At 38.5% G+C, this 15,730-nt stretch overlaps 1 protein-coding gene across 1 annotated transcript; it reads left to right on the forward strand.

Annotated features, from left to right (window-relative positions):
- The first annotated feature begins 12,547 nt into the window (after positions 1-12,547).
- On the forward strand, positions 12,548-15,094 carry LOC109431549 (golgin subfamily A member 4). Its single transcript, XM_019707780.3, has 6 exons — positions 12,548-12,716; positions 12,773-13,626; positions 13,832-14,134; positions 14,200-14,502; positions 14,567-14,760; positions 14,824-15,094. The coding sequence occupies exons 1-6, from the start codon at positions 12,689-12,691 to the stop codon at positions 15,062-15,064; spliced, it is 1,923 nt and encodes a 640-aa protein (XP_019563325.3). The 5' UTR covers positions 12,548-12,688; the 3' UTR covers positions 15,065-15,094.
- Positions 15,095-15,730: the final 636 nt, after the last annotated feature.

Consider the following 15,730-nt stretch of genomic DNA (forward strand, 5'->3'; position numbering starts at 1 on the left):
TCATTGATAACAAATTGATATCTCATTTTGTTATCCACATTTTACGACTTGATATCATAAGCAGTTCTCAGGGAGTTATCAAATCTATAGAGTAATAACTAAAAATTAATAACAAATTTAGTATTCATTTTGATATTTTATTTGGCATCAATTTACATGAATAAGTAAAAAAATAATGAGATTTTATTTGAAATTCAGAAGAATCTCGTGATTGGAAACTTGTTTTGTTTGATACGATATCATCAGAATATGGCCCCTATTATTGGCGTAGTGTTATCGATTGTAACATTAACATTTCATCAACAGTCATTTCTAACTTGGAGCCTACACGAAGAAAACTTATATGGAAATCGGATATGATATCCTCATAAATATGCAGCATAGCTAAACCATGATTCAACTAAAAGAATAATGATGGATATTGAAGTGACAATGAAAAGTAAATTTGAAGTCAAAGGACAACTGCACGTAATATTTTTGTATAATTATATTTCAGCTTTTTCTTCTGATTACCATCAGGGTACCAGATTCCGCTTATCTAAGGCCAGTTTCGCAGAAAAACATTATCTGTTGAATGACTGTTAAGCAAATTTGTTATGTTTTTCCATTTTATGTTAGTTCAATCTAAGTACAATCAGATACAAATCAAGACTATTGCAGAATTTTTCATTAAGGTATGGTTTTATTGCAATTTGTGTGAGACCAAAGTGGTCCTAATTCCGCTCACGAGCAAATTTATGCCATCATTTAAATAGACATTTCCGGAAAAGTGCATTATTTTTGCATCTTTATGCTTTTACCATTAGTTTTTGCTGTTCAGTGGAAGGGTATAATAGTGATTAAATACACTGTGTACTAAAATCGGCAGATTTTACGATTTTCACGTATTTTATTGCGTGAGCGGTTATTGGAACACTCGAAATTACCTACAGCTTTTTTGGGTCCAATAGCCGCTCAAATAAATTATTGTTTTTGTTTTTAAAATTTACGTTATTCGGTAAATATCGCATAAAATGGCTTCGCTCTCATCTAATCTATGCAGTCCAAGAATATCCACACTGAAAAGAGCTTATACATGCGTGAAAAAATGATTTTTGCAACAGTGAGCGGCTATTAGGTCATGAGCGACTACTGGTACACTGACGGTATATGCACTGCAGTAAAACAAATGTGGGAGATGTTCACGACATCCCAGAGCCACAGGCATCGGGACTCAAATTAAATCGAGCAACGAATTAAGTCGAATTCGGCTTCTCAGCTTTTTCCTCGTTATTCGGGGAAAACTGATGACATCGAAAAAATAAGGCATCCAATTGGAAAATTATTTTACTACATTAATTCTATCGGGTTTAGCATAAACGGTCAAATGGCATAATCTGACATAATTGTCGTTTGACAAAATGGCCGTTTGGCACAACAATAAGTGAAATGGCATTCATCATTTTCATGTATGATAATTATGTGTCTTATTTTCAAAACTGTATCATGTATCCCGTAATATCCCGTATCCCGTAATATATTCATCATTTTGGTACGGAGCTACAATTAATCCCTTTTCACGCGAGAAAACTTTATAAAGGTAAAATATGTGACCGTCAACAGTAGAATGACCGTGAATTACTTCGGTTGGCCATATCCGACTTCATTTGTCTTTAGTTTATAATTATGCCAAATGAACATTATTATTATTATTATTATTACTTTATTATAGAGATTTTCAGCCCCAGGCGAGGGTTAATTCAAATATTTTGTAGTTCGCAAATCGCTCGGTCACGGCGCTCGCAACGTTGCTCCTGTTTGACGTTTGCTCACTACCGCCACCTACTGAATGGTTTGCGTAACAAAGCCTATTTAGCATTGGGCGATTATGTTTCTGTGACGATGATTTTTATCGCAATTTGTCCCAAGTGATACGTCTGTTTGTGTAATTAATGTTAATAAAACATACTAAAACTGAATTAAATGAATTTAATGGATTTTTGAAATCAAATCTTGTTATCATTGAGTTTTTGAAATGATAACAATATGATATCTCAATTTGATATTAAATAAAAACAATTCGGAACGAAAACTTGTTTTGATTTCATTTTGTTATCAATAACAAAATGAGTTATCAATTTGTTATAGGTTTGTTCTCATTCCCTGCTCGGGAGTCTAGTCATCCATGTAGTAATACTCCACAGCCGCCACTGCTACTGGCAATGTAGAGCGTATTGTTCTGCGTAAATGTTCTTGACGAACTGAGCAGACGATGAAGAACAAGTAGGGCCGAACATTGTGACTCAGTATACACGGAGCCGCCGAACTACCCAAATTTGAGTTCTTTTGACGCAACCCCATAGTTTGGCACACTAACTCAAATTTGAGTATATCGATTAAACTCACACTAGGTAGTTTGCTTTTAACTCCAGCAAAACATATACTTAAGAGTAGGTAAATTCAACCCAAACGTAAGCTTTTTTAACCCAATTTTGACAAAAACGGCATTTACCCAAAATTGGCTTATTGGGCCAAAGTACCCCCGTTGGGTCGATGCAGCTCGCTTTGTTTTTGACAACATCGGTGGGGGAGAAAGAGAAAACAACCTAATTTCGGATAGAAAGTTTAATCGATATACTTACTTTTGAGAAAATAAACCCAAAAATTAGGTAGTCTTAGTTCTCCGTGTAGACTTGACCAGGATTACCAGGGTTGAAACGGTAGACAAACATTAAGGGCGATGATAAGGTTTCCAGATGGTTAACATATCGGAAATCGAACCTGCGCACCAGTTTGTGGGCGAATCTCGCGGACATTGTGATGACCAAGATTGTGGCAGACATTGAAACGTTGCAACTAGTACACACCCAAGCAACACACATGTTATATAAAAGTTACGACAGCGCAAGTTTTGGTTGTATAGAAGTTTATTTTACGTTATTTCAACACTATGTTAGAATTACGTAAAATAAACTTCTATACAACCAAAACTTGCGCTGTCGTAACTCTATTATAACAAGTGTGTTGCTTGGGCAGTAAACATTAGTTTCATTACTTCCCAAAACTGTCAGTTACATCGGTGCATTCCAATAATGAAACAATCTCAGTATAGGGCACTGCATACTGCGGTTGACGTCTTTGACGTAGAGAAATTTCGTTAATGTTAACTTACTCAGTGTGGTTGAAAAAGGAATAGGGTCTTGTACCATTTGGGCAGATGTACCTATTTTGGGCACTTGACGTTAGAACTAAGTCAATTTCAAACCGATTGATTTGAATTTTTTGTATAGAGTTAGATACTGTACGTGGCTAACTCTATACCTGCCCAAATGGTACAAGACCCTATGTTGTACGCGCGCGCCTGCAAAAATTGATTTAATTCAAAGCTTTTTGGGAGATTTTTGAGGAAAACTCAGATTGTGAGACTCCAATGAGGTTCTTGGACGTTCCGAGGAAAATGCTGATAACGTATCGAGACTCGAGAGACATTCCGGGGACATTCTTGGGGAAACTTTTATTGCTGTTGCAGCGGTGTTGCTGTTCGTAAATTCTGGCAAGATTGTGGTTCAAACTACGGCGGAAAGAGTTCCTTGTGTAATTCTGAAGGAAAACCTATTCCATGGAACAAAGCATTACGGAGAATTGATTGGATTTTTTATAGTCCGTAAGAAGGTTGCAGAAGATCATCTTGAAATTCTTACAGGAGCTCTTCCGGAAAATCCAACAGGAGCTCCACTGGGGTTTCAACAAGAATTTATTTGGAACTTTCGTTAGAAGTTCTACCAGGAATCCCTCCATGGATTTCCTTTGAAACTCTTGGAATTCCCCCAGAACTATATTCACTTGTCTCCAAGGGTTTTCTTCTAGAAATCTTCCAGGAAAAATCTGGAATTCGTCTTGGTAATCTCGTACATACCTGTTGGATTATCTTTTGAAATTCGATAAAAAGTTTCCGTTTATGGGCAGTACGCAGATCACAAGAAATTTCTTGGGCTATCTCGATGCGTGTAAAATTCAGACAAGGAATCGCTCAAGAAATAAGCAAGCATCGCTTTATTCCGGACCCTAGTACGGAATCGAAACAAAACGTCAAATCAAATGAAGCTTACCGTGCAAAATTTCTTGACCATTTCGGTCAATGAAAAAAAGTGCACTGAACCGAAATTCCTTGAGCGATTCCGTTTTAGGTCCATGCCTACCATTAGATAGTTATAAGACTTTCCTAGAAGTGACTTCCAGATTTTCAAAAAGTTCCAATTAAATCAATATGTTTTTTTTTAATTTCTTGATGGTCTTATTCAGAAGTATCTACGGGAATTCTTCCAGGTTTCTTTTTTCAAAACCCCCCAGAAATTCTTTTTGAGATTTCTCCTGGCTGGAGTTCCTTCTGGTGTTCCTCCAGAACATCTTCCTGGGGTTTCTTCGAAAGGGAATATATGGTTTTATCAGGAGTTTCTTCTGGGATTCTCTAGAGTTGGTTCTTCCAGCATTCTTTAACGAAATTCTTCTGCATCTAGAATTTTCTCCAGGAATTTCTCCATTAATTCCTTTTTATATTCCAAAAGGAGTTCGTTTTGGAATTCCTATAGGAGCTCCTTCTGGAATTGACCATTCAATTCCAGCAATCCCAGATTCTTTTTGGAGGGTTCCTAGATGGAAGCCCTTGGGACCACGTGACTATAGTTCTGAGGGCGTTTTAAAAGATTCAAAAGAAACGACGAAAAGTGGAACTCCTGATGGAACTTCTACAGCTCCTGTAGAATTTCAAGATGATCCCCAAACTCCAAAAGCCTTCTTACGGAATGCCGAAAAAAATTTCGATCAACTCTCCGTAAAGCTAAATTTCATGGGATAGTTTTCCATTCAGAATTCCACAACATACAATAGAATTTACAAACAGCATCATCACTGAAACCGCAATAAAAGTTTCCCCAGATTCCCAGTGGAAGTCCCTCGATATGATCAGCATTTCCCTCAGAACATCCCAGAAATCCATTGGAGTCTCACGATCTCAACTTTCCTCACAAACCCATCAAAAAGCTTTGAATTGGATCAACTTTCCCACGCGCGCGCAAGCAGCACATCCCTGTTTCAACCATGCTGAGAAAGCGAACAAAATTTCTCCAAGTCCGAATCGTAAACACCAAGGCAACGCAAGAATTCTCCTTAGCAACTGCGGCATGCGGTGCCTTCCTATACCATCACTGTTGTCCTTGAACTATGTTGTTTCCCTAGATGGCTAAGCCGTAGCAAAAAGAGATCCCTGGGATTTGTTCATAAAATTATCGCACTTGGTCATCCTGTTATTTAATTGGACATCTTTAATATAGCGCATTTCCCACCAAACTGGATCCCTGTCGCAGTTAATATAAGTGCGGGATCGTGAATAAAACTGCGATTTTGCATCGAATTGTCTCGGTGTATTCTGCGCACTCATGCATTACAAGGTGCTGAATAAGTGCGCAGAAGACACCGAAACGATTCGATGCAAAATTGCAGTTTTATTCACGATACCGCACTTATTAGTACTGCAAAAGGGGTTCCGTGAGGTGGGAAATGCGCAATAAAACGCTGTCGATAACTTCGTGCGGTGGAAAGAAGTCATGGGAATCCTAAATGTCGGGGGAAATTGGAGGCAGATGGGCCAAGACTGACAAAAATTGAGCTCTATTGTAAACTTGTCGCTGGATTTAAACTACGCTGCAGCCATACGGTATGGTAGACCGAGATCCAAGGGCTATTATGTCATGGTAGATCAGAGGGTAGATCGATGTTGTTAGGATCTATGCATACTTATTAGCGTGGTTCAAAACTCGTTTTTGCTCCACACCGTTTATTCGTTTCGTAACCAGATTCTAAGCCATCTCCCAAAAATTGAGCTGATTTGGTTGAAAATTGAGAGTGCACAAGCCCTTCAAAGTTTGTATGGGAATTACTATGGGAAAACAACGTTTTTCATACAATTGACCGTAGCATTTCCGCAAGTGCCCTAGAGTGTTAGTTGATCCTTGATACTCCTAGGCTACTCTATCAGTTATGTACAACTTTACCGAAGACCACATTCAAATCGGACGGCTCATTAATTAGTTATCGATCTTTATCCAGAATGAAAATCTTTGATCATGATGGTTACACTATTCGATGGGCATCCCTGCAATTTGCCTTGAAACATAGTAGCCATGATTTCTGTGTACTATCTTTGGCGCCATGTGCAGCAATGTTGCCTGCTGGCAAGCTGAACGATCACAGTTAAAGTTTCTCCAGTTGGATAAAAATCGATAACTAATTATTGAGGCGTCCGATTTGAATGCGGTCTTCGGTGAAGTTGTAATTGATAGAATAGCCTAGGAGTATCAAGGATAAATCAACACTCTAGGGCACATGGGAAAAGGCTACGATCTATTGAAGAAAAAAAAAACGTTGTTTTCCCATAGCAATTCCCACACAAACTTTGAAGGGCTTCCCGAGCAGAGGGGAATATCAAATTAATAACTACGAAATCACAAAACCTGTTTTTATATCTTGTTTTGTTATTATTGAATTATCAAGGCATTACGTTTCCATAACATGTTTTGTTGGACAATCTTATTTTGTTATGACCAAGCAATTGGTATGCAGCCCTTAAATAACATTTCAATATTACATTCTGTTGTGGAACAAGTTTGGTTATTATTGTATTATTGAGAGTGCACAAATACTTTATGGTATTGCTATCTAAACTAAAACAAATTTTGAAACAAAACCTACGTCATTCTACAACGTTATTTACAGCATTTGAGGGAAAGCAACTGCATATTCACTCATCAATTTGTCTTCCTCTTCCATTTATCATTACATCCAAACTGAGACAAAGTGCATACCCCATATCACTAACTAGTATTTCGTGGGAAAAAGTTTGCATAATGCACCAGAAAAACTGTTTAACGATTTTTTGAAAAGTGCGCAAAGTTAGGCCCTAGGTGCGCAAAGTATGGTACGCTTACGGTATCACATTTGATAAGAGGTGTGGTGTATTACGTGACATGGAGGTGCTGTAATGTGTACAAAACAAAGTCCCTGCTGGGCGGCGCGAGGTTTTGCTAAATTTCTGAAATTGACTGAGTTGTAGCTGAAAAGTACCCAAAATACCAGCCACTGCCCAAGTGGCGCAGTACCCTGCATACATCTAAACGAGAACATAGCAGAACATAGCAGAAGAAGAACGATGGTGTTTTGAAAAATCCTATCCCTATCACACAGGAGAAGATTTTAAAATGCCTCTATAAAATCTAAAACAAAATCTAATTAAAAACGGTTTCATGTACGGTGTAAGACTTTGGACGGACTACATATTGAACGTATAAATTTAAATTTAACATTTTTTTCTTGGTAAGGTACTTAATTTGTACCAATCACCAATTGGGTTTTTAAATTAAGAATAATATATTGATTTTTTGATTTTATTCGAAAGAGCACCTTTTTATAAGCCAGTATGATTTTTTTCAGATTTTTAAAACTTTATTTTGATACCTAAATTCAATTACAAAAAGATTTTTTGAAATCACCTTTTGACAGCTGGGCAACTGCTTGACAGCTCCGCCCAGTACGAAATGCGACGAGGGGTGATTCGACAAATCGCTCCCATACAAACTTTAAATCGATTTTTAAATAGGTTCCCGGGTACCAAAGTTCATGAAAATTTGGATTTCGGCTCAGTTTGGCATGTAGATTGTGAATATGGAATTATCTTGTAAGCCTGCTAGCTACTAGGTACAGGATCACTACCTGCTACGGTAGTTATGCTGGAGCAGGGTCGCTTATGCTGATTGTCGGTCACACTCACACTACCACAATCATGTTCATGGAACGGGACCAAGGGGAGGAACAAGAAACGATGTTACGTTGGAAAGGTAAACCACAGATTTCTCACAGATTAATTGCTCACAAGCCACACTATCTGCCCTTCAGAACGGACCAATTAAGGCGAGGCCTGAAACTCCGTTATGAGCACGAAAAGCGAAAACTATTCAAAAAGGTGCAAATTACACAAATCAGGGATCACTGTGGAAAAACTAAGCCACTGGTTCAACATACAAAATCATGCCTATATTATTCAGGTTTTGGCCTAATCCTAAAGTGACGTCACTATCTTAATTCTAGTTTACAATACTTGCGGTTTAACGGTTTTAGGGTGGCGGGTGGTGGTTTTGGCGGATGACGGTGTGGCAACTGGCGGAATGGCGGTAATGGTGGCGGTGGCGGCGGAAATGGCGAATGCGGTTTTCTGGTGCTCACCGGAGGTTACCGGTTGGGCTCAATACCAACGTTGGAGAGAACCGATCGTTCTAATGTTGAACCCGTACGAATACCAGGACTGGCATGCAGTTTCTGTCCGAGCGGTGATACTCGATCGAGATTTAGGACGTATCTCGATCCTTCAGTCCTTGGATATCGCACGTGGGGGCTCTGGGGTTAAATGGGCTTTTCAGGAGGCGTCCCGGGCAGCCACTAGGAGAAATACACAAAAAGGCCCGCTGGACGGACCTGTCCAATTGAATTAGCACAGGTTGCTTGAATTGTAGGTTCCCTACCCGATTATACCACAAAATTAACCGCAAAATCCACAATTACCTTTTTGTTTCAACTATCGTTTTTCACACAATTGTTCCCTAATAAAGGGTGATACGGTCAAAATTTGGTCACACAATTGGTTTCATAACTTGATACTGCGTACACCAAAACAGCTGATTTTTGGACCAGTAATGGTACATTATATGTAGCTTATACCATAAAATTTTCATCAAAATCGGTTTAGTATGTGCGGAGATATTGTGAATCCTGAAAACTGAAATTTTAAAATGTTGTACAAGGAGGATTAAAAAATAAGAACACATTTTTACTGTTTTATTTATAGAGCCACAAATACTGAACCAATTTCAATGAAAATTTTTCTGTATGTAAAGTATATATATCAAAATGTTGTGTAAAAATTTCATTCAATTTGATCCAGCCATTACAAAGTTATATTTGTTTAGGTGGTCAAATTTTGTCAAATTTTGTCAAGTCAAGCCAATTTTTGGTCACACATTTTTTTTTTATAACTTTAGACTGCGTACACCAAAACAGCTGATTTTTGGATCAGTAATGGTCCATTATATGTAGCTTGTACCATAAAATTTTCATCAAAATCGGTCCAGTATTTGCGGAGATATTGTTGAACCCTGAGATCTGCAATTTTAATTTTTTTTCAAAAATAAGAACACATTGTTACTGTTTTATTTATAGAGCCAGAAATACTGAACCGATTTCAATGAAAATTTTTCTGTATGTGAAGTATGCATATCAAAATGTTGTGTAAAAATTTCATTCAGTTTGATCGAGCCGTTACAAAGTTATATTTGCTTAAGTGGCACCCGGTCAGTTTTTTCCATATTCAAACTGCTACAACTTTGAAAGTATTCATACAAAATAGCTCAAAATTTTACTGCGAACGTATTTTCATAATAGTATTATACTGTAAAATTTTGATAAAAATCGGAGCAGTATTGGTTGTTCTATAATCAAAATTGTGCTTTACTGACCTTAAATTTCCGAAAATTTACTATGGAGCGCCTTTGTACAAAATTTTAAAAAGGTAGGTCGATGGTTTCATCTATATATCAACCAATACTTAATCGAGTTTGATGAAAATTTTATGGTATAAGCTACATATAATGTAGCATTACTGGTCCAAAAATTAGCTGTTTTGGTGTACGCAGTCTAAAGTTATGAAAAAAATTGTGTGACCAAATTTTGACCGTATCACCCTTTAGCTTTAGTAAATACAATGGGTTTTAATCACTATAACAAAGAACAAAAGATTACAATAGCACACAATACATCAACTTTTCTTCTTTTTCAACTAACCGTACTATAACTTGTGATCTAATTTTAAGTTTTTCGTTTTAACAATTTTCCTTTAGTTTTAAGTTTTACCCTAGCATGATACCAAAAATTTACATAATTTACACCAAAAATATACAACATACAACAAACTTTTTAATTTAGGGAACACGGCGCGCACTTCTAACTCCTTAAAAGGTCACGGACAGAAAGGCAGAATCAGATTTAGGCCAAGCTCAAGAAAACGATTTTAGTGAGAAATGGGCCGAAGTTTGCCGAAATATTGTCGAATGACCCTCTGTGGGTTACTTTTCGTACCGTCAGACATTGTGTCTTGCATGAAAGTTTATGATTCAAACCGCTGCCAATAAACTAAACAGGGTATGTGGGTGACTTTCTGCCAGCATGAGTGCATGAGTTCTTTTGACAGGAACAGGACCGGACTTTACTCAAGAACGAACTCAAAAAAGGACAAATTCGGAACAGGAAAATATTGTGGTAAAGCCACAAGCTAACAATATGGGACCAACGGTTACAATCTCAACACCACTAAAGAAGCCAATTGCAGCTGGTTTATGGAAAATTCCACGTGTATGGCAATTCAGTAACAAATTTTGAAAACGACGTATAATCAATGCTACACCATTGATTATACGTCGTTTTCAAAATTTGTTACTGAATTCAGGTTTTTTCTTAACTCACGATGACCAGATCGGTTCAGTCGGATTTGTTTTTGATGGAAAAAATAAATCTGAATCAAATGAGATCAATATTGTCAAAATCGGAGAAAATTTATCGCAGATATAACCATTACATAGTTTACCTGCTTTATTTTATTGTCTGCTGTTTCATATTATGAAGTAAAAAATAAAGGCATTGCAATATCTAGAAATTTCATCAGACTCTTCCGTATTTTTTATTTTATTCATTGCTATAATTTGAGTTTTGGGTAAATATAGCATCATAGCTATTGATATGTTTATCTTTGTATTAATTTCCTTCTTTCAATATCCCAGTCCCGTTACGGTGCCAAATTCCTATCACTTTTCTACGATTCCCAATTCTTATAGGTTAAGTATAATTTTAGCTTCAAAAAGTGATACATCTGCAAATGAGTTTTTTTTATCTCAAAATTGAGTAAACTTAGTTGAATTTATATGTCATTTTAACAGTACTGCTATTCTAACCTCTAATTATAACGTCAAAAAGTACCGAACAGACTATGTATTACGAAGTAATGAATGTTATACCCCGTACAGACATGTGATACGAGTGTGATTCCTGTACAACGGTACGCAGTGTCAAGAAAATTTTAACAAGACTGACTTGAACTGAGAGAATTTTCAGTATGGCACTCATTTCAAGCGCAATTGTACAGTGATTCTTGTATCACATGTGTGTCATAAGTATTAGTGAGAGTGGAGATAGCAAATATGGTACCTACTAAATAATTCTAATCAATAAAAATGTCAACTATACAGACAATTCTGCTCAATTGGTGATTGCATTTGTCTATTATAACTTTTTCCTTTCGATCTATTATTTTTCGATCATATATTGTTTGACATTATGTCATAAATATCTTTTTTCATTACTAAAAATAATCCTAAACAGAATAAAACTAAACAGCATCTGCAGAAGTAATCATATCGGCATATGATATAATTACCTTTTACCTTCGCTCACGTAGGTACGTGTATAATCGCCGTTCTCACAACGCGAACAAAACAAAAAATAAAATAAAAATCATCTCCGTCCGGAAAGAATCTTTGTCGCCGCCAAAATACCTACACCCCATGACGAAGCTCAATCATAAATAGTCGACTACCTAGAACTTTTTCATCGTTCTCTTTACTCCTTGGAAATAGCCGACGACGGGCCATGCCACCACTGTTATTAGTGTTTCAGTGCGCATGTCTGCGCACCGCGATAGCGCTGTTGGTAAGAGAGAGAGGTTCATTGTTTGATCTTGCATTCAAATCTCTGTCTATTTTTGTCCTGCGACTGGCAAACATGAAATGGGGGAATGGGGAAACTGGCAATACGTAGAACCAGTAAAGCTTCTATCGTCCCTCACTGCAAGTGCTGTGATAGCCTCATTGGTAAAGGCGACTGAAAATTTACGATAGCAGGATTTGGAGGTTCAAATCATGTAAGTTTTATAATGAAATCGAAATTTTTTTTATGTGACCTATTATTTTCTAAAAATAGAATAACACACTTAAAATCATTACCCAAAAATGAGTAAAAAAAGTTAGTTTTTACCCTAATTTTGCTTTCGGAATGTTATCAATAACTCTTTAATATCAAAATTTGTTATTGAAATATTTCCCAAATTCACTGTTATTAAGTTGTTATTGCCACTAACAAAACATGTTATTAAATTGATTTTTCAGGAACAAATTTTTGTTATGTGACTTGTTATTTTGCCGCTTATGACAGACAAGTTTATAACTCAATATGTTATGTTAATAACATGAAAATTACTAATTCCATTATGCAGTTATTTTACCAAAATAACGCATTTTGTTATGCTGTTGTTATTCTCTTCTGCTCGGGTTGTACACTACACTCTCAATTTTCAACAACATTAGCTCAAATTTTGGGAGAAGACATAGAATCTGATTATGAATCGAATAAGCGGTGTGGAGCAAAAACGGTTTTTTGAACCACCTTAATCCTTATGCATCCGAACCTAAATCACGATAATCACAGTACACATTGACATCAACTGTCATCGTCACCGGTTGAAGCTTTCTTTTGTTTTTCATCCGTCGTCTTTTCCAAACAGCAAGATTAGTTCATTCGCGGACCATCCATTCCGATTTTTATATAAACATTCAAAATCATGAGCGCCTCAAAAACTGAGCCAAAAGGTAAGACTTCGAAACCTTTAGAACATTGTCTTTGCCAACGCTTACATCTTCCTCAGTGATGAAGAAGCAGATCCAATCGAAGATCGAATCCGGTGTGCCGAAGAAGCCTTCGACCCTCACGTTGATCAAGTCTCGTCAACCAAGTACCCTTTCCAGGGCATCGAGCCGGCAGAGCAGCTCGGATAAGAAGCCATTAAACGCCCCTTCTTCAAAAGGACATCCACGCCCAAACACGAGTTTTACGTCGACACGTATTCCACAAACCTCCAAAATAAACCTTGCCATCGCCGATAGGGTTCAGCAGGGAGTTCACCGGTTGGGCAAGCTACCGTCTTACCTTCGGAGCAATAACCGCCCGGCTACGGCAAGCAGCAAGCTGCGACAGACGGAGTCCGAAACCAAAAGGAAACAGGAACCATCTAAAGAAGACAAAGAAGTAGCAAAGCGGGTGCTCGAACTACAAGGCGAACGGCATCAGAAATTCAAGAATAACCTTGCAGCACAGTTTGGACAGTATGCCACGAGTAAGAAAATGCTGGACGGGCTTGAACAGAAACCATCAAGGTTGGACACAACCGGAGAGGAGCCAAACGTGTCGTCGGTGGGCCGTCCAACCAACCTGGAACAAGCGATCGCCAAAATATGCACCGAAATGGACCAAAACGAGTTGGGTGACACCGTGATGGAGGAAGTATGCCCACCGCCTTGTGAGGGTCACCGATCTGCCGGGGATGCGGCCTTACAAGAGGCCGCGACAATCGGGAAACGTATGGAGCTGGAAGAACTGTGCGAAAAGATGAGGCAGTTTCAGAAAAAGTGTGAGCAGCACGAGGCCGATTCTAAGGTCAAGCAGGAGCGGATCGTCGAGCTGGAAATGGAGCTGGCTGGGAAGTGTGAAGCGATGGAGAAGGTAGGTTTCCGCGAGAATTATTTTCCAGGGAGCATTGAAATGAGCTTGGATCGTACCGGGATTCCAGACAACAGGGTTGGGACATGTTACGGAATGAAATGGAAAAAAAATGACATGACATTTTCACATTCATCGTTTCCTGTGCAAAAATGGTCTATCCATAGTCATATTGTCTATCTCCTGTATGTTTATGTATCTTTTCCAGTTACAAAACCACATAGAAAATGCCAAGCTAATTTCAAGCTCGCGAGTTTCGATCACCCAGGATAACATAAAAGAGCTGAATCAGAGTCTGAAAAACGTCCGGCTAGAGCTCCTTCAGAAGTGCGATGACCTCGTGCGGAGCGACAATAAAGTTTTTGTACTAAACGCGCGCGTTGATGAACTTAAACGAATAATGAGTGAGCTTGAGGAAGAGCACGGTAACCGGATATTTGAACTCACCGAAAAGGAAGCGAAACAACAAACGGAGCTTGATGTGGTGAATCGGCGTTGTGAGGAGTTAACTGTAAGTTTACTAATTTACAATACTGGTTGATTGTTCTTTCACTGACAAAATTGAAACAATTTCAGCAACAACTTACAAATGCGAAAGAAGAAGCCACGGCTAAGGACTCCCTAAACATCGAAACTGAAACAGAAGATCCCATCAAGAGCACGTTGGCTTTGGAACTGGAAGCAAAACGAACAGAGATAGCCACCCTTCGGAAGGAAACCCAAAAACTGCGCTACGAAAACGATAGGTTATCCAGCGCGAAAAAGCGGGACGACGTGCTATTCGACATTCGCAAGAAGCTGCTGCAAAGCATAGAGGGAAGTAAAGAAGCATTCAAGGCACAGTGCGATGAACTTTCCAGCTTCGAAGGGGACGCGGAGGTTGATTTTGGTTGTCGGTCCAATATGAGAACTCTTACAAATTTTCCGTTTCGTATCCTTTCAGGCCGACAAGGAACATACTCGAACGCGGAACGTCCTGTTCAAGACGATGGCCGAGAAGCAGCGTCGCTGCTGTAGGGAGCAGCAAATTATCAGTGAGCTCGGTCAGAACAGTCAAAAGTGCAAGGCGGTGCGCAACAGTCTGCTGCACATGGTGAAACGGTACAAGAAGGAGAACCGACAGATGCGTGAGATCATGTGAGTTGAACTGGTATGATTAGTGTGTACGTCGTTGCGTGTAATTTTGACAATTTATCTCAGTAGGATGCAATGTGGAGACACTGTGCTGGTGGAACCTTTTGAAGAACCCATCAAGGATGATAGATCACTGCTGAAAAGAGAAATGGTAGATTGCATGTATCAGTTGTTTCCCGCTGTACCTGTATGTGAACTTGCGAATGAAGACTATCAAGATGGGAAGGAGAAAATTGTCAGTAAAGTTATCTACAACCAGGAAATTTTGAGTGAGCACGAAAGGGGAGAGAAAACACAGGCCAACTAGATCCATTATATCTGTACGATTTATTTTGATAACTGTTATATACGAAAAATATTGTACAATTGTTTTGTATCACAGCTTATTTCCGTCCGATTTGAATGTGGTCTTCGGCAAAGTTGTAGCTAATAGAGTAGTCTAGGAGTACCAAGGGTCAACTTACACTCCAGGGCACTTGGGGAAATGCTACGGTCAATTGAATGAAAAACGTCCTTTTCCTATAGTAATTCCCATACAAACTTTGAAGGGCTTGTGCACTCTCAATTTTCAACCAAATCAGCTCATTTTTTGGGAGAAGGCTTAGAATCTGGTTATGAATCGAATAAGCGGTGTGGAGCAAAAACAATTTTTTGAACCACGCTACTATACATGTCAATGGTTGCTCCTCCGTGATTGATCTGAGTTGATACCAATTGCACTGAGATCCAAATGAATAAGGGCTGGGGCACTCCACTTATTCTCAAAGTGCAATTTTAGCAGCTCATACATTTTTGATCAATAACGACGCCGGCCACGTCCTTATAGTCAGTTGGAAAGGGAAAGGAATATTAGAGTGTGCTGGTTGTTGCTACTAAAGACCGAGAGCACCTCTGCATCCCCACAACCAGCACGGACTGGGGCATTTGTTATAGGTAGTATGCTGATCGCAAGAAATTTCTTGGCCTATCTCGA

Source organism: Aedes albopictus, chromosome 3, assembly GCF_035046485.1.
Source record: "Aedes albopictus strain Foshan chromosome 3, AalbF5, whole genome shotgun sequence".
NCBI lineage: Eukaryota > Metazoa > Arthropoda > Insecta > Diptera > Culicidae > Aedes > Aedes albopictus.